The sequence below is a fragment of the Gasterosteus aculeatus genome, chromosome 6, assembly GCF_964276395.1.
Source record: "Gasterosteus aculeatus chromosome 6, fGasAcu3.hap1.1, whole genome shotgun sequence".
Taxonomy (NCBI): Eukaryota; Metazoa; Chordata; class Actinopteri; order Perciformes; family Gasterosteidae; genus Gasterosteus; species Gasterosteus aculeatus.
This window is the reverse complement of record NC_135693.1, coordinates 16,480,949-16,498,578: the sequence shown is the minus strand read 5'-3', so window position 1 is coordinate 16,498,578 and position 17,630 is coordinate 16,480,949. Positions and strand designations below refer to the sequence as shown.

The 17,630-nt window shown below is 46.3% G+C and overlaps 1 protein-coding gene across 1 annotated transcript in view; it reads left to right on the top strand.

The window, feature by feature from the left end:
• The window catches only part of srbd1 (S1 RNA binding domain 1), a 35,242-nt gene that overhangs the window by 7,006 nt on the left and 10,606 nt on the right, over positions 1 to 17,630 (top strand). Inside the window, exons 10-16 of the mRNA XM_040178857.2 lie at positions 725 to 828; positions 1,253 to 1,360; positions 1,478 to 1,635; positions 2,447 to 2,537; positions 2,850 to 2,957; positions 11,180 to 11,271; positions 13,525 to 13,607. Coding sequence (XP_040034791.2) covers positions 725 to 828; positions 1,253 to 1,360; positions 1,478 to 1,635; positions 2,447 to 2,537; positions 2,850 to 2,957; positions 11,180 to 11,271; positions 13,525 to 13,607 — 744 coding nt within the window. The remainder of the gene's footprint in view (positions 1 to 724; positions 829 to 1,252; positions 1,361 to 1,477; positions 1,636 to 2,446; positions 2,538 to 2,849; positions 2,958 to 11,179; positions 11,272 to 13,524; positions 13,608 to 17,630) is intronic.

Genomic DNA, 17,630 nt, shown 5'->3' with positions numbered 1-17,630 from the left:
CTTTGATGGAGATCGTTTGAGAAACCTCATCACAGTCGGTGTGTCAGCCCGGGGCAGGAACATGCCAACCCAAGAGGAATCTAACTTTCATCATAGTTCAACCGAGATCGCTGCATTAATTCCTGCCTCCGCTCTGCCATTAGCTGTGTTTTACATTTTGATATTTGTGTGTGTGTGTGTTGCATATGTGTTCAGCACATCCGAGGGTGCTGCTGAGTGGTAATGGTTGTGGCACCACGTGTGTTTGCGTGCGGGTGGGAGCGAGGGGGGGAGGGGGGGGAGAAGGCCTTGCGGTCCCAGCGCTGATGGTGGCGTAGTGGTGGCATTTGTCGGATTGCTTCTTCCGCTTGGTTTCCAGATTGACGTTTTGTTTCTTGGCCCTGTTCTGTGGCGTGCTAAAGATTCCCCACTGAAAAGGTCAGACACTTACTACAGTTTGCTTAACAGCATGTAGCAGTTCCTCTGAGGGGGGAGCAGCACACAACACAACAGCCTGGCCACAGGATACTCTCCTGGGCTCATCACTCGCACACATTCTGGGTTTCAACGGAGGTTTGGGTGCACCTGTGTTTAAAAAAAATATATTTGTGTACAGTAATCTTACCACAAGTAAAGTAATGTGTACAAATTACAGTTGAATTAAAAGTCTCTCTGTGTTACCTGTGCGCTGTTTACACAATTTGTTGTATTGCATTAAACATGAGGTGTGTGTCTCTGTACACAGACCCTGGCTATTAACCGAGGAGAGAATCTGAAGATTCTGACGGTGAAAGTGAACATTCCCGACAGGTTGAAGAATGACTTCACGAGTTGGTGCATCAACAACAGGTCAGAAACGCTGTATATATTTTTACTTTGAAGAATAATTTCAGTTTTTTGTTTTAAAGAAGCAAGGATTACATTAATAATTTGTTATGCTGCATCCTTTTGTTTTAATCGCACTATATGACACAAGCTTGGTGTTTGTTATGTGCTTTATAAGTTCAGGGCTTTATTGAAATATCTCAACAATCAATTCATCTTGTATAAAAAAGGTTGAAGAATTAACAAATGTAATATTTAATCAGGAAGCTGTCTTGTTTGTTTGAAAGGAATGGTTATTAAGCCAGATGGCTGCTTAATAAAATAAAAAAAAGAATTCTTGCCCAAACGGGGTTGTGCTTTAAAGTCCCATTTTATTCTCTAAATTGCATTCATTGGTGGAAATGGCTCTTTGAAGGACTGAAAAACCTTCTGTGCCCTTTTAATGCAGGTGGAGGCCGAGGACGTTTGCAAAAGACGAGCTTCGTGCAATCATCAAGAATGCTGTCGAGGACTCTTATAAAAGGCTTATTCTGCCTTTCCTCACTAGGAGCTACAGGTATTCTGTGTGTGGGGTGATAACCAATTCTCAATTGTGTCCCTCCGTTCACCGTTCTTCTTTATACACCCCCGCCCCAATATCTCCCTGTCGCTCCCTTGCATCCCGTCCCGTCAGGACTAAGCTGACAACTGCAGCAGAGAAGGAGTCAATCGCCATGTTTGTGCGAAACCTGCGGCAGCGCCTGCTGGTGTGTCCAGTGAGGGGCTGCGTCATCATGGGGGTGGACCCCGGCTTCAGACATGGCTGTAAGCTGGCAGTTCTCTCCCCCACTAGTAAGTCAACACACATCTAAAACCTTTTGGGCCGTAATCCTCGTTAGAACATACCCTCTGACAGTAATTAGTACAGCTCGTTAGCTTAACTTAAGCCCTACCTCATTAGAATATGCTACTCTTCATAATGTTATTGGGTGCTGATACATTTCATGGACACGTTTTTAGGAACAGTCTCATTGCATTTCACTAACAGCATTTTTCTCTAACTAGCCTCAGCTTCTAATAGTTCGGTTCAGTTCAGATTGTTTATCTCCTCTATTACACTATGCAAACCGAGTGCCATCGCAGATTCGTGGCTGAGGGCCGACATTTTGGTGTTTGCGTGCATGTCATGAGACTAGATGCCAAGTGGCACGACCCTGGCGAGTGGATTATGCGTTAGCGTGCACACGTGCCGGCGTGTTTTGGTATGACCGTTGTGCTCCACTGAATGTCACAGCGCGAGTCTGAGTGGGTGTGGCCTCACACTGCGCCGGGGCGGGTCCCACCCTCCGGGTGACTGACTGAATGACTGTGTGGCCACAAGTCACGCTGACACACTTAAAACAGACTGACACGGGTCCGCGTTGGGTGTCCGGTCATGTGACCTTCGGTCCAGGCTGCACTCGTCCTCTGCGGAATCATCTAACTGTCAGGTAGAGGAACTCCTGCAGAGGCTCAGATAAATGCTGAGTTCATGCATCGTTTGGTTTATTTGGGGTATTGTATGCTGTGAAGAACGTGCAACGTACGAGAGATAGTGTTTTGTTAGTCTATTGAAACCCCCTTTTGTCAATATAATACGTTGGGTTTTTCTCCCTGATCTCAGGTCAGATCCTCCATACTGATGTTGTGTACCTGCATAATGCAGGCAACCAGAGAGAAGCAGACAAACTGCGCCACCTCATGATCAAATACAGGTACCGCTGCTTGCGTCCGGAAAGTCCACTTTAAAGTGTAATGTTTAATGGACCATTAATGAATATCTTGATTGTATTAATCAATTTTATTGGTGTGAATTTCCTCTCTGCGTGTGTACATATCGGCATTAATAACTCATGTAAACAGAGTCATAAGCGTACACAGCAAATATAGCTGATTCTGACAATCTCTATTTTCTGTTGTATGAATGAACATAATATTCAAAACGGGGAAGGATAATTGTAAACGTAACATCGTTTTTACAGTTGCTTTTATAATCCTCCTTCTGCTCTTCCTCTCGTCCACACTAGCTGTTCCAAGGTTGTCATCGGCAACGGGACAGCGTGCCGTGAGACTGAGTCGGTCTTCGCGGACCTCATTTCTAGACGCTGTTTTCACCCCCTGGACGTGTCCTACTGGTAAGCTGCTTCATCCGGTGCATTTGACCGCAGGCCCCAGTTACCCTGAACAGAAAAACAACTGGTTGCACAACATTGATGGTAGGAACCCTACCGTCCATGGCATCACTTTCTCTTTGGTGGCACACGTTATTTCACCATGTGTTGATATTTGTCGAGATTTATTTAGTATGAGGTACGCGATGATGGCGAGGACAGTGAGATGTGTCGCTGAGGTCTGAATTAGGATGATGATGATGGTCGAGGATTAGCAAAAGTGGAAAGCCTGGCGTGCGGAGGGGAAAGCGGTTGAATAAACGGAGTCAGCGATGCAAAAGGATAAAGTACGGAGGAAGAGAAAGTGTGGGAGAGAGACACAAAGTGGAATGTGTCCCTCAAGCAAATACCGTCCATTAAAGCCATCTGGTCTGCGTTTGACTTCGGCCCAATTAAAGGGAGGTTTTGCGGTCCACGTTGTGTCGGTAACCAGGCCCAGTCCGCACTTTAGAATACAACAGCGCAGAACCTCGGCCCAAGCATAATAACCAGCGGCCTCTCTCTCTGTCTGCGGAGTTCCATGTGTGTTTGTTGACTTGGGGCTGGCATTGGGAGCGCGGCCTAGAATGATTCTGAGCTGTGCGGGAAAGTGTCTGACTGCATACGAGGCTTTTGTCAGGATACCTTTGGTGTAATAGCCCGCATTTCTTTTTCCTTCAGTGGGGCGTTTATTAAGTTAACTTCCCCTTGATTATTTTCACGACGGACATTTTTTCCTTCGAGAGCAGCAAAGTTTAACATCTTGATATAATGTCCTCTTATTCATTCTTTTCCTGCAGCTAATGGCGTTTGTGGTGCGAATGTTGTACTTGTGTTTGATGCGGTGCAGACTAAATGTCCCATAACGCCTGATACGATTAACTATGTTTTTGCAGCACGTAATAAATGCGTAAATGGTCCACCTTTTCCTTGGTAGGGTCGGTTGAATAAAGGCTCTTTGCAAGTGCATGAACTATGGTTGTTGTCATCTAGATGATATCGCCCTGCAGTCCTCTGGTCTCATGCCTCGCTTTGGTTTCTTTGGACCGCGGATGATGGAGGCTCAGAGAAACATAGTTTTAAGTCTGTATTAAAATCATACACTCAGACTATTTTTCTCCCCTCCCTCCTTGTCTCTTTATTATCTTTATTCCCCCTCTCTGCTGTCTTCCTTCCTGGCCACTGTCCATATGTCCATCATCTGTGCTCTAGATCGAGAAAACTCTCTGTGGTCCAACTTATTCAGTGTTACACACGTGCATATGTGAGACAAACATCCAATTTCTCAGCACCAATTAAAATTCAGCTTCACTGAAAAGCACACTCATCAGAAAACATCTATACAAACGCATGTTTTAAATACCCCTTAAATGTGTACCATAAAAAGGTCTTCAGACGGTTACTAGATGGTGACTTAGATCTTTGGACAGGGCATCAAAGTTGCTAAATACAAATATAAGTCCTCTCCTTTCAACAGTAGATAATTACTAGATCTTTTTTAATGTTTCCCAAATAAATGAACATTGATTGAGTTTGTAAAGAATAATTAAATGCCTGTTTTTATTCAAAGCAAATTGTGTAAATTAACAATAAACAAATCGACGTTTATTATTATGTTGTATGCTGGATAAACAGAACGTCTGTGGTTTATTTCCTTTATTTTGGACTTGTTATTAGTCCATGTTACTACCCAAAGTTCACACAAACGTCCCCCCATAGATGATGATGAGAGGGCAAGGACTGTCGCCGCTGACTATGAGGGTCTCACTCCCCTGCTGACTGACCCGCAGCTGACCCGGGCCTGCCATTAGAGGAACCTCATTACCACGGCAACAAAGATGATGGCAATGGTGGAGGCATCTGAAACCGCAGGGGGTCTAAGTGCTTGCTGTGATTGTCCCCGGTTCAATTAAATGACCCAGTTTATAGTGTGTGTGCGTGTGTGCGTGTGTGCGTGCGTGCGTGGCGGTTCATTGGGGCAAAGGGGGCGTAGTCAGGCTTTGACGGACAGGTGTTCGCAGGAAGTCTATCAGGCAGCCCAGGTAGTGGGAGCCGGCTCAGCCGCAGACTGTTCGGTGTACGTACAAAGTCACCGTTCCATCCACTTGACCATCCGTGTCTTTGACCCCTCTGTCCATTTCTATCCACGGTTTTAATTTTTTTTTTGATGGTTTTGATCATCATTAACTTGTCTTTTGGGGTAGAAGTTCAGTCACAGCTCCTCTCCGCCTCGGCAGTGCAGTAGTTCATTAAAGACCTCAGCCTCATTCGCACCATCTGCTTCATGTCTCCCAGTGAGCCTTCATTGTGTCACCACCCCCAACCTTCTCCACCCTTTCTTCCCCGCACGCCTCTCTCGCTCTCTCTCCCCCTCGGCCCTTCTGCCTCAGCGCTCAGCTGGAATGACAGCCAGAAATGGCGGCCTGCGGGACCTCCTTCCTTGTGTGTCTGTGTGTATGCAGCTCTCAGTGCTGATGGAGTAGACTCGTTGACTCACCGAGGGACCTCTTCCATATTCTTTCAAGGAGTTTGTACTTTTATGAATACAGCCGAAGAGCACAGATTGTCATCTATGTGTGTAAATGGGTATGAAAGGCCAGAGTGAAATGAAAAAAAAAATCCTGAAAGAAGTCAGGTAAATAGTTAAATGAAGTCCATTTGTGTGCACGTGTCACATTTATACACAGACCTCCGCTTCCACACCTCTAAAAGGAAACTGACCAAGAAGCTTCAAGAGTGATCACATCAACACAACGTGTCTCCCGCCGCTGTTGTCTTTGCTAAGTGAGGAACACGTGACCAGAATCGTCTCCCCGACGCCTTATTAGACGCACAACAAAAGTAACATGACACGATTGAGCCTGAATGCTGCCTGCGGGAAGGAGCAGCACCCCGCAGGGCGCTGTACACTACTGACCCCCCCCTCCCCTCCACAGGAAGCACATCAAGTTATTTAACATTCAAATGTGCTGATTTAGGTAAATTGTTTGTGTGTGTGTGTGTGCGTGTGTGTTTTTGTTTCACTTGCATCGTGGAATAATTGAAAAGTTCATTACCTGCTGAGCAACGTGTATCTTAACAGTTTGGAGGACAAACTGATTTATTTGCTGCGGCAGCTATAATACGTTTGAGTGTTTGGGGGCTGAATGCGTGAAGAATGAGTAGTTGACAGTGTCGGGCTACAGCAAGCAGACGTTAATGATATCAGAGGGCAAGAATATGTGGGGTAAGGTTATGGAGGTCTCTGGGCTCCACTGATGACACACACACACACACACACACACACACACACACACACACACACACACACACACACACACACAGCTAAAGGCAAACACAAACGACATCCAATTTCTTGACCACTTGCTCTGTCGGTCCTGAAGGCAGTGAGATGACCGACCCGGTTACTGCCTCCCCGTTTGCTGTGAGTGAAATGCTTAATTAATTAATTACAATGTAGCTCATAATAGTACATGTATCTAATTGCAAATGAACCACATCAAATTGCAGTGTGGTATAATTTGTTGTGTGACAACAACTTGGATGATCTTTGTTACTTTGGTGACGTCCTGCTGTTTATCTGGACTTGTTTCTCGCACGATGCTGCACTCTGTAGCCGCTAAGAGAAGGAGGTGGCCTCTCTGTCTAGCTCCTCCTCGTTCTCCTTGCCGCGGCGGGAGACGTTATCAAACAGCCAACGGAGCGCCACAATGACGCCGCAGGGCGGGACCTTGACCGTCTGGCCCTGCGGCTCGCTCACATCGGGGTGAGATCATTATTACTGGCTAGCTGATGGACCTGCGGGACAGCGGTGTGGACTCTATTCATGACTCTGTGTGTGTGTATCCACTGTCATGTCCTATGTCCAGGCATGCTCCCAGGGCCGGGCTGAGTGAGTGATGAACATAGTGGCAGGACCGGCGATGAGTGAGTGAGGCCTAATCCAGAGTTTGACAGCGACCGAGGAGAGGGGGGGGGGGGGGGTCGAGCAAGCCGATGAAGGGGAGTTATGCATTTTATTTGTGAAGTCGTATGTGTGGAGCTGCTAAAGTAGATGAGTTGTCTATAGTCCATGAGAGGCGACTCCATTGTCAGCCGATGACGGGTGAGAAAAGGAGGAAAAGAGGCCCGACTATGGCTGTTGCGTCTGTGTCCTCCTTCTGCAGTTATTTTTGTTTGTGCTTTAGTTTTTGCGTCCTCCATCTCTCTTCCCTTCATTCCGTCCCGCCTTCTCTCTTTCCTCGCGTGCAAAAAAGTTTTGTCTTGAGCAATTTGGCCTTGAGGGGCTTTACAATGTGCACAGCACACGACTCCCTCTGTCCTCAGACCCTCCGCGTGTCTCACACACCTTCTGTTTTTAAAGCACAGCTTTGTGTGTGTGTGTGTTTCTTGTCACTGGTTAGAAAAGGGGTGTCGGGCTGAGGACCGGTGGCGTTGGCAGGTGGCGGCCAGTGAATATCTGCCAGCCTCATCCGTATCACCCACAGCCCCCCCCCCCACGCCCCCTCCCGTCTCCCAGCGCGCCTCACTGGTGGTCGGCCTCCGTCCCTTCTGCCTCCGCCCGTCCCGCCCTGAGGTCCCAGTGTTCCCTGCGACTGTCCTGCCTGTGACAAACGTTTCTTAGCCTGTGTGACATGCCGTGTGTGTGTGTGTGTTTTAGCATGCTGTGTTTATGCGTTTGTGCGTGACACGTGCGCAGGCCTTTGCTGCTACCAGATTGACATGAGTGTCTGTGAGGCTTTGCTCTTTTCAGACGTTCCTCACACTGGCAGTTGGAGTTTCTGTGCGTGTGTGCGTGCCTTCTAGCGCCGTGCTGGAGACTGACGGCCCCTGACACCTGCCATTTGGACGCTTTTCTCTGTGAAAAATGTCATCGTCTTCAGACCCGACGTGTGTGTGTGTGTGTGTGTGTGTGTGTGTGTGTGTGTGTGTGTGTGTGTGTGTGTGTGTGTGTGTGTGTGTGTGTGTGTGTGTGTGTGAGCGATAGCGATGCTCCCTGGGGTCAAGCTTTGCAGCTGACTGAACAATGGATCCAAGCTGTTTGAGCAGCCGGAGCAGAGAAACTTATGTGTGTTTGTATGAATGTATTTCGGGCTGCTACTTTGTGACACAAAAGCTCCCGTATTAAGTATCTGACATAAACTGAGATGTGGACAAAGAAAGAGACCGATGAAGCAGGTATAATTGTCCATGGATCTGTAACTATTTTTTGGGCAAAAAGGTTCTAACGCGGAAAATAATTTGGATCAACAATGAATGAATTAACTCCCAACAAACAAGTGGCACTGAAGGTTGTTTTTTTTAACGTTTCCGCTGCAACGTCAGTCAGTTTTGTCAGAGGTACATATTCACATATTGCCTATATCCATGAGCCTAGAATACTTTGAAATACAGCAATTTGTTCAAACCTAAAGTCTATATTTTATTATTGCAGTCACCCCCACCTTCCAAACTTTTTGTCCTGTGTATCAAATTAGTTGATGATATTATTGCCCCTCTTCTTTTCTGACTGATTGGATGAGCTGTTTTTAATTTAGACGAGGGCTCTAAGCCAGAAGGCTGTAATGAGGTATCAAAGTGTGTATCCATCTCGTCCAATGTTGGGTTTCTTGAGGGGCAGCAGGGGGCCAGTCATGATGTGTGTGTGTGTGTGTGTGTGTGTGTGTGTCCTGCCCCAGGCTGTGTCTCAAAGATGAGTAGGGGAACAGTAGGGGAACAGATCTGGAGCCCGTTGGTGACTTTGCCCCGGGACGGGACAGGGCTAAAGGCCGCCCTGCGTGTGTATGTGTGTGTGTGTGTGTGTGTGTGTGTGTGTTTGTATACACACAAAGCCAAAGAGTGTGAATAAATGATAATCCTACAGGGGCCACCAAGTCATCGCTTTACACCACAAGGCGATCTTTGACTTTGTGTGTGTGTGTGTGTGTGTGTGTGTGTGTATGTGTGTGTGTGTGTGTGTGTGTGTGTGTGTGTGTGTGTGTGTGTGTGTGTGTCCACGCTTCGACCATCCATCCACTTAGGCCAGTGAGCTGGGGAGCAGACAACCTTCTGCTGGCTGCCAGGATGATGCCCTCACTATGGCGACGGCCATGGACGCTACGGCGACGAGGGCTCAGAGCTGTATCCATGACAGTGCTGTTACCCAGCTGCCCCAGTGGCAGCCTTAATTAAATTAGACATGATAGGGGCTGGTGGCCTCCCTTTCTTCGCTCTCCTTACTCTCTTGCCTTCTGTTTTTTATATTATCTACTTTTTTTTAAACTTATGTTGGGCCCATCTCTCCTGTTCTTTTTTTTTTTTTTTCCCATTTCATTCATTTTTCCCATTTCATTCCTTTTCCACCCAGCACCTCTCTTTTACTTGACCTCCATTATCCTCCCGTCTGAATGAGAACAGCGGGGGTTCCGTGTGTTATTTCCATCTGGCATAATTGAAAGTCTATCATCAAATTATTATAGTGAACATTTCAGATTTCTGTGTCTCACTCCGCTTAAATGATCTGTGCCTTTTGTCTCGCGCACGCAGACCGTGTCGGGTTAATGACCAGCTCTGCTTTGACCTCCTTGAAGGTCATGTGCCAGTGCTCGTTAGCTGTGTCACCATGGCGATATGTCAGCTGTCAGCACGATGGATAAGGACCTGACAAAAAGAACAGTGAGGCGGAGGAGGGGATGAATAGAGGATATGGGGGGAAAAAGAGGGAGGGAGGGAGGGAGGACAAGTTAATTTAAATGTGAGTCCCATCAGAAGGCCTCTGCCACTCCTCATTAACAAGATATTTATAATTGGCAAGGTTGCTGTGGCAAGGTCCAAGCCTCTGGGAGGCTGTGTGTGTGTGTGTGTGTGTGTGTGTGTTACAGAAGGCCTCATTGTGAGTTGTGGACATTGGGGAGGTGCTGACCTCTTCCTCATATTGGTCAGCCCCTGAGGAAAAAGTGCCCCCCCCACCCCCTTCCTTCCTTGAATCCTCCCCCTCTCGCCAACCAGCCGGGAGAATAGAAGAACTAAACAACATGACAGCTTCATGTCGGTAGCATCAACACGGGTATCAGTGGCTTTGTTGTACCGCCGTTCTGTCTGCGTGGTGATGGGTGATAAACGGCCTACTTTAGACTGAATACATTAACATGGAAATAGTACATTTGTTGCCATTTAACCGCAATGTTGCCCTTTAGAATTCTATGATTTTCACTGCCAAGACCTACAAAAATTGGCAAATGAGCCTCAGCTGGATTACATCGGAATTTGGTGCGTCGTTGCAGGTTAAAATTAGACTGAAGGTGATTTGTCTAAAGTCGTCAATATTGTGCAATAATACCGGTACAAGGTTTAACGGTGGCATTCTTTCAAAGCCTAATTCACCATTCCACTGTATCAAACCACCGCGAGCAGGAGAACCGCTGACTGAGGTTAATTAAGGTTTGTTCCTCATTTTTGTTGTTCTAGTTCCCCAATACAAACGTCTCCTTTCACCAAATATTCAGTGAAATTTGGCTCATTCTGATAATATATCTGGTAAAAGTACGACATAATGTGCCTCAACTTAATTTCTATGTTCCTCACACAAGTGCGTCGCCCGTTTTCTCCTGGTTATGCTCAGACTGATGAACGCCGGTACTCGCCCGTGGCCTCTAGATGGCAGTAGTGTCACATAGATTGTGAGTGCGCTGAGCTGAACTAAAATCCCTAAAAGCCCTCCCTATTACTAAAGTGTATGTGGTTTCAATGGGCATAGGTGCTCATGCTCAAGTTAAAATAGACTGGGGATCTACATTTACCCACAGTGCATTTGATTTTGACTCAAAAATGGACCTATTCTCGATTATGCTCAGGATTCATTGTTGCACACTAAGCCCATGTAATCGGGATGCATGTGGTTCTTCACACCTGCTCTCAGTTGAATTCCTGCATTTGAATGAATGAAATTGTGCTTTTCTGGCCACTGTGGCAGTAATTACGGTCAAGCTTTGGCTACAAAGGGCTGGCCAGAGTCAAATGAAGAGCCAGCGTGTGAAGTTGCCAGTGGTGATTTTCCTTAAAAGCTTTCCCATTATGTCTTTTTAGCGCGGTAATAACTCCTCACTATTAGCTCCCCTCTGCTCTATTGCCCGCCTCACTCTTTCCAACACAAGCCAATCCCTATTTCTATGTCTATATATATATATATATATATATATATATAAAAAATTGTTTTTTTCTTCCTGCAGTATAACCAGCGAGGCGGGAGCCTCCATCTACAGCGTGAGTCCTGAGGCAGTCAAAGAGCTGCCGGACATGGACCCCAACCTCAGGAGTGCAGGTAGGCAGCCAGACTTAATTGTCTTGATGGTTGATCTGATGGTTGTTAAATGTTTTGTTAGTTAACGTGCGTCATTCCTCGAAATTAACTATGACATAATGTCTGGTGTTTACAGGGTTGCAATTATCCGGATCATTGTTTTCTTCAGTAGTTCAGTAAATTGTGGGAAAATTAAAAAAAAAAGACAATTCCTCAGAGCTTGAGATGACTTCAAATTAATTGTTTTCAAGTTTTTTGCTTCATCAGCTAATTGTGTGAGCTGTAATACTTAGTGATCCACAGGGGGTATACACAGGGGTTGTTTCAGAGAGACAACATAGTATGAATACTTTTTATATTCATATCATATAATGCGTCTCTAATGTCTTTAGTTGCACAAGTGAGGATAATAACAACTGTTTTCAGACACTAATCTCAATGTAATGCCGAGTCATCAGTGACTTATCATGGCCACTTGGCTTTCCTACGTCTCTCCTGCTCTTTCTCCCACTCGCCACCTCTCCCTCATTCACTGCACCCACTGCATCGCCGAAAGCACAGCAAAATCAAATAAAATGAATCACACAGAGTTTTGTCGAACACAATGTTTCCAGCAGACTTCCTCTATAAAAGCCGTAAATCCAGCGAGGCCGGCTTAGTTTCCTGTGGTCAGCAGTGGAGATTCATGTTCATGCCCCTAATGAAAGCCACGGGAAATGTACAGCGCTTGATTTTGGATCGGTAGGAAAATGAGAAGACTGTTTGTGTCCTCGAGCGGTAACGTGTAACAACAGAGTAAAAGACGGCGTAAAAAGTCGGTAAAAGGCACCTTTTCTCCGTCATCCCGCTTCCTGGGAGATCCGGTGACATCTAGTGGTGACAGGGCAACATTTCAGCCATCTGTTTTTGTGTTCAGCTCGCATTCTGCTGAGTGACAGATGAGCCAAGTAAAAAAAAAGGCACATTTGCCTTGTAGCTATAATTAGTATGCATATATGTTAATGTTGTGTTCATGTTTTTATTGCTGTTATTCTACACTTTCCAAATATTTGGACCGGTTGCATGTCGATACTTTGGCATCATTGTTCTAGAGACATTCATGCCAAAAAAGCTCCATTAAATTGAATTGAGTCTGAACCAGAATAGATGGAAAGTGGAGTGTTTTTTTTTTTTTTTTTTGATGGTGCACTGCGCAAGGCCAGGGCTGAAACTCCATCCCTGTCCAAATATTATCTCAGGCAGCAGCCTCGCACCGCAGCCAGAGGAGAGAGAGGAGACCCATTGATTCCAGACATACTCCCTCTTTTAAGGTCCCATCCCTTCCCTTTCTCTCGTCCCCCCCCCCCCCGCCCCGCCCCCCTCGCTCCGTTCCTCCTCAGAGATCTGACGTCCGACGCGCCGCATGGGTGACGCGCCGCATCGCTGGCCGCTGTAGTTCAGACATGCGCACAGAAACGAACCGTTTCCTGTTGTTGTTGTTTTACTCACCATGGTGCGTTGTAGCCTATTTGTGTATGCGCATCTGTATAAATGTATTTTCTTTAATCCCTGTACATTATGTTTCTCAAATATAAGACTGACAATTTTGGAAATTTGAACAAAAATGGGAAAGCTGGAGCCGGCGCTCCCCTTGTCTCGTCCAGCCGTTTGGTCGTGTGACTCGCTCTCTCTGTGTGCCTGTGTGCGTTCGGGGGTGAGGTCATGTGTTATGCTGTGTATGCGAGCACGGTTGTTTGTAATTTTTCTCCTTGTCACCGGGCCCCTGCCAGCAGATTCATGGAAAAAGACTTTCGGCCTCGTGTGCAGCGGCGGGCTGAGGCCTTACGGATTCTTTTGGCCGATTGTTGGTCTTTCGTTTTTGTGTGTGTGTGTGTGTGTGTGTGTGTGTGTGTGTGTGTGTGTGTGTGTGTGTGTGTGTGTGTGTGTGTGTGTGTGTGTGTGTGTGTGCGCGTGTGCGTGTGCGTGCGTGCACAGGCCTGGTTTGCAGCTCCAGCATCTATCAGGAAGCTTAATGACAGGTGCAAGGACTCCATTTGAAAGCCAGCTTTAATTATTATTACGGGTTGGAGGAATGACAATTGGGTTTGTCCTGCCCTCAGGGCAGCAGTGTAATATGCAGACAATTTGCATATTCAGTAATTGTAATATAATATGGATTTGCATATTTAATAACTGATTCACAAAGCAAGCTCATGAAAAAAAACACACACTCTCACGAGACATTAAATCAGGTTTCATGTCTGTGTGTGTGTGTGTGTGTGTCTCTCTCAACAGTGTCCATTGGAAGACGTGTCCAAGATCCACTGGCTGAACTTGTGAAGATTGATCCGAAACACATTGGTATTGGGACGTACCAGGTAAGTTGTTTTTCTTTGCTAAGCATCTGCTGTGAGTTAGACTTAGGCAAAGGGGTGTGTGTGTGTGTGTGTGTGTGTGTGTGTGTGTGTGTGTGTGTGTGTGTGTGTGTGGGCCTTTATGACTTCTGCAATTTAGTCGTCATCACCGACACCCCAAATGTGGTCAAATGTTAGACACATTTGATTGATTATTCAACTATATATCCTAAAAATAAAACTCACTCAATAGCAACGATAACTCTTCGTCGAAAAAGTTAATTCATTCAATTAACAGATGGAATAGGAGAAGTGAAGGACGGGAGAACAAAAAAAGCCATTAGTACACATTATAACTCCTGTATACTAAAATACAAGTCACCGATTATATATATATATTAATTTTTTAAAAATGCCTTTAATTTGATGCCGTATGCTGTGAGTTATCCTTCAGACGTCTCGACAAGCTCAGGTGCAACTTTTGTTTATCAGTGGAAAGATTTGCACTCCGGGCAAAAAGGGAACGCGAGGAGCTGAAGATCTGCCGGAACAAATGAGTAAAACTCAAAGGCTGAGAGACGAGAGGCGAGCGGGGAAGTAGATAAACTTGTCCGAGGCCTGTGTCAACAGATGATGCTAAGGGGGACAGCTAATTCAATTAATGGAGATCAGGCATGACGTATGTTTGCTTGTGTGATTGCTGCTCTCAAGTGTGTGTGTCCGCGCAGATGAACTACACTCGGCTCAATGTTGTTTTTCTTCCTTACTAGTGTGTGTGTCTGTGTGTGTCTGTGTGTGTATGTTAGAAGTGGAAGACAGACATGAGGTCAGGCTGCCTACTATTTACGCCAGCTATTACTAATGCAGTGATTCATCTTTTGTGAGATGTTCGATCAGTCTTCATTGGAATTGAGGGAAAAGCCCTAATAGATCAGGATTACTGCCAGGGTGCTACTGTGCACTAAGTCATGTATGCATGTGCTGTATACGACATATATGTAGTACTACATATACAATCTATGAATCTAAGATAAGACAGAAGAGCGTGATGAATGGTAAAGGAATAATTGGGGGGGAGGGTTGGATGGAGAAAGGAGGAGGTTGTATCGTGCAAGCGTTTCTGTGGCTGGTCGGGTCTCGGGCCCGTGTCTCTCATCACGTCCCGACTGGGCCCTCTGGGGTGCCGCGGGGGTAGGGGGGGTTCTGCACCTCCTGCTCTCAGATCATGTGACTAGGGCAACAAATGATAATATAACTGTGTAAATAAGCTCTTGAGTGCTGACAGATACAAGATGGGACATCACTCTGACCTGCATGTCAGCCGTCACGCACACACACACACACGCACACACACACACACACACACACACACACACTAGTCTCCCCGTCCACTTTTCAAAGTCTAAAGGGGGACGTGTGTGTGCGTAACCGTGTATGAGTGTGAGAAAAGTGCACTGATGCCAATGCAAGTTTGTTTTTTTGTTGCGCATGTCCTTTGTGTGATTCATGACATTTTGAGCTTTCTGCGAGTTTATTGCCATTAGACCCAAACAGCAAAAGGGCAAATGTAACTCTAGACAGCTGGCACAGCGTGCTCTCTCTCGCTCCCTCCCTCTGCTGACCCGCTGAGTGACAGCTCTGAGAGAAAGGAGGAAATGAGCTGAGGGCTGAAAAAGTGAGGTCCATTAAAATCAGATTGGACGTAACTATTGGTGTGGGAACGCTGTTTTCACTGCGGTACCTGTGGCAGACGGGTTTGCCAGCTACACGTCCCTTCGAATGGCAGTACCAATAGTGTGTGTGTATATATACTATACATATACATATATATATATACTCTTCATTTTATTTGCAGCTTGCAGAGACAAACATTTGTCAGTCTTGTGTTCTTTACAATTAGACACTTGGCGGGTCATCTGTCAATCAGCTCTTTATGTCGCTTTGGCCTGTTGACAGCCGGGTGATCCCCGGGGTTGTGAATCCAACCGCTACTGGAAAATACACACACAGACACACACTGCTGTGTAAGAAAACATCGCCCGCCAGCCGGATATTAAAGAAGCTGTCACTCTCCTCCTCACCTCGCTCGACCCACTCTCCTTCTCCCGTTTTTCATCCTCCTGCTCCGTTTCTTGCCGCCCTGTCCCACTGACCCCCACCTGCAAACACACGAGCGCTGCTGCAGCAGCTTTCACCTGCTCAGCCATGCGTCCGCTGAAAAGAACCTACCGTCTGGCACTGCAGCGGCGCGTTGGTAGCACACGTTGAGCGAGGTTGTGTCTTTGCTCAAGCGATGGATTGAAACAGGCCCTTGCCAATCCTCCACATATTAGAGAAGTGATAACACGCACCGGCTGTCGAAACGCAGCAGCCACAACTGATATTGGAAATCGAACTCTAATAGCTGGATGGAGGCGAGCTACTTAGATCAAGTTTTTAAATGCTTTCTACGTTATTTGCAGGAATGTGTTTCCAGTGTGCAATGTGTTATATATATATATTAGTGATAGAATACGGTGCTTTTTAAAAAGGGATGGTCCCTTCTCCACAGTGAGAGGAGCCTCTAGTGTCTCATCGGTACTCGGTACGAGGCGTTGATCGCCTTTGTTTGACTGTAGAAAGTAGATCGGTGCATCCCCACATATCTCGCTCGTTATCTGCAAGGTGATTTAAACAAGGTGTTGATGGGTAAAACACACCAACATCAGAATGGAAAAATAGGATCAATTGGATTATAAGCTGAAAAAAAGTAAAGTAAAAATGTGGTTTTGGGTGTAAAGAATCAGGACCTGAAATCAGCTGATCTCTTCCACCAGGAGAAAAAGTTACAGACAGCTTTGCCTGTTTGGAAATTTCCCCTGTTTCAATTTTCTCATGCTGCTTTGCGGCCCCTCAGGTTATTTGTGCGTGTGCGCGTGTGCGACTGTTTTGCAGGAAGTAGAGGAATAGCCATCAGGCATTCGTGAAAGGTGTCGAGAAACCATGAAGCCACTTCCTTTCTGTCATATCGCTGCTGATTTACGACTACCTACACACACACACACACACACACACCTTCCTACATACACGCCGACTCTCAGCCAAGCCTTCGTGATGGGAACAGAATGCTGTTTTCAGAAGCCCTACAGAAGCTGTCAGTCAGGATGCGCATGACCTTCAGATGACCTCATACACACAGTCTGTTAAAAGTGATGGATGTGAAGTGGCAGTTTCACAGCATTGCTCTGCACGAGCACTAGAGAGCAAACATTCGGAAAGAATGAACTCCCAACTTCTGTATATTAATACTCGTAATAATAATTACGTTTCTTGGCTCAATGCAATAAAAGGAGGCCTGATGCCATTCGGTCACACAATCATCTCGCACGCTGTTAGAGGCATCATGAAGGGTATTTCTGGTCTGCCGGCCGTGAGACCTCCGCCATCACTCATTTACACGATGCGCACTTGTGGGAATACGGCGTTTTATGTTTGTAAATTCCTCACAAGAGAGGCGTGCTTTTGGTTTTCTTCCGATCTCTCCTCCTCGTTGTCTCTCTGATTGACATGTGGTAACTCGGCAGCATTTAAGTACTCAAGCTGCAGTCAGGCGCTGTTCGCTCTTGCCTGTCCGTTGGCCGGCTTCAGCTGGTTTCCGGCTGATCCAAACACGTCCTTCTGAATCACGGCAAAGATGAATAGATAAACGCTCAATATTGCCGAGTCATGGTTAAGAGGATGCCACGTGACGGTTCCTGGTGCCCTGTTCAGCTCTCAGTCAGATTACTTAGAGACACGCGGCGTGAGTGTGTGATTTTCTCACGTCTCGGTGCACACGTACAGTACTGGAATTGTTCTTCACCAGGCCAGCCAAAGGCATTTTGCCTCAGCGGTTGCCTGAGGAGGAAATTTAAAGTCAGATGTCTTAAAGTAAACCATGAGAGGCCAGTTTCCTTCACCAGACGAGCCAATGTGGATTTATGAGAGCTGAAGTTTGCATTAAGCATTAAGAGTTATTGCCCAGCTCACTGAGATAAGCTTGGCAAAACTTTTTCCCCCTTTGGCAAT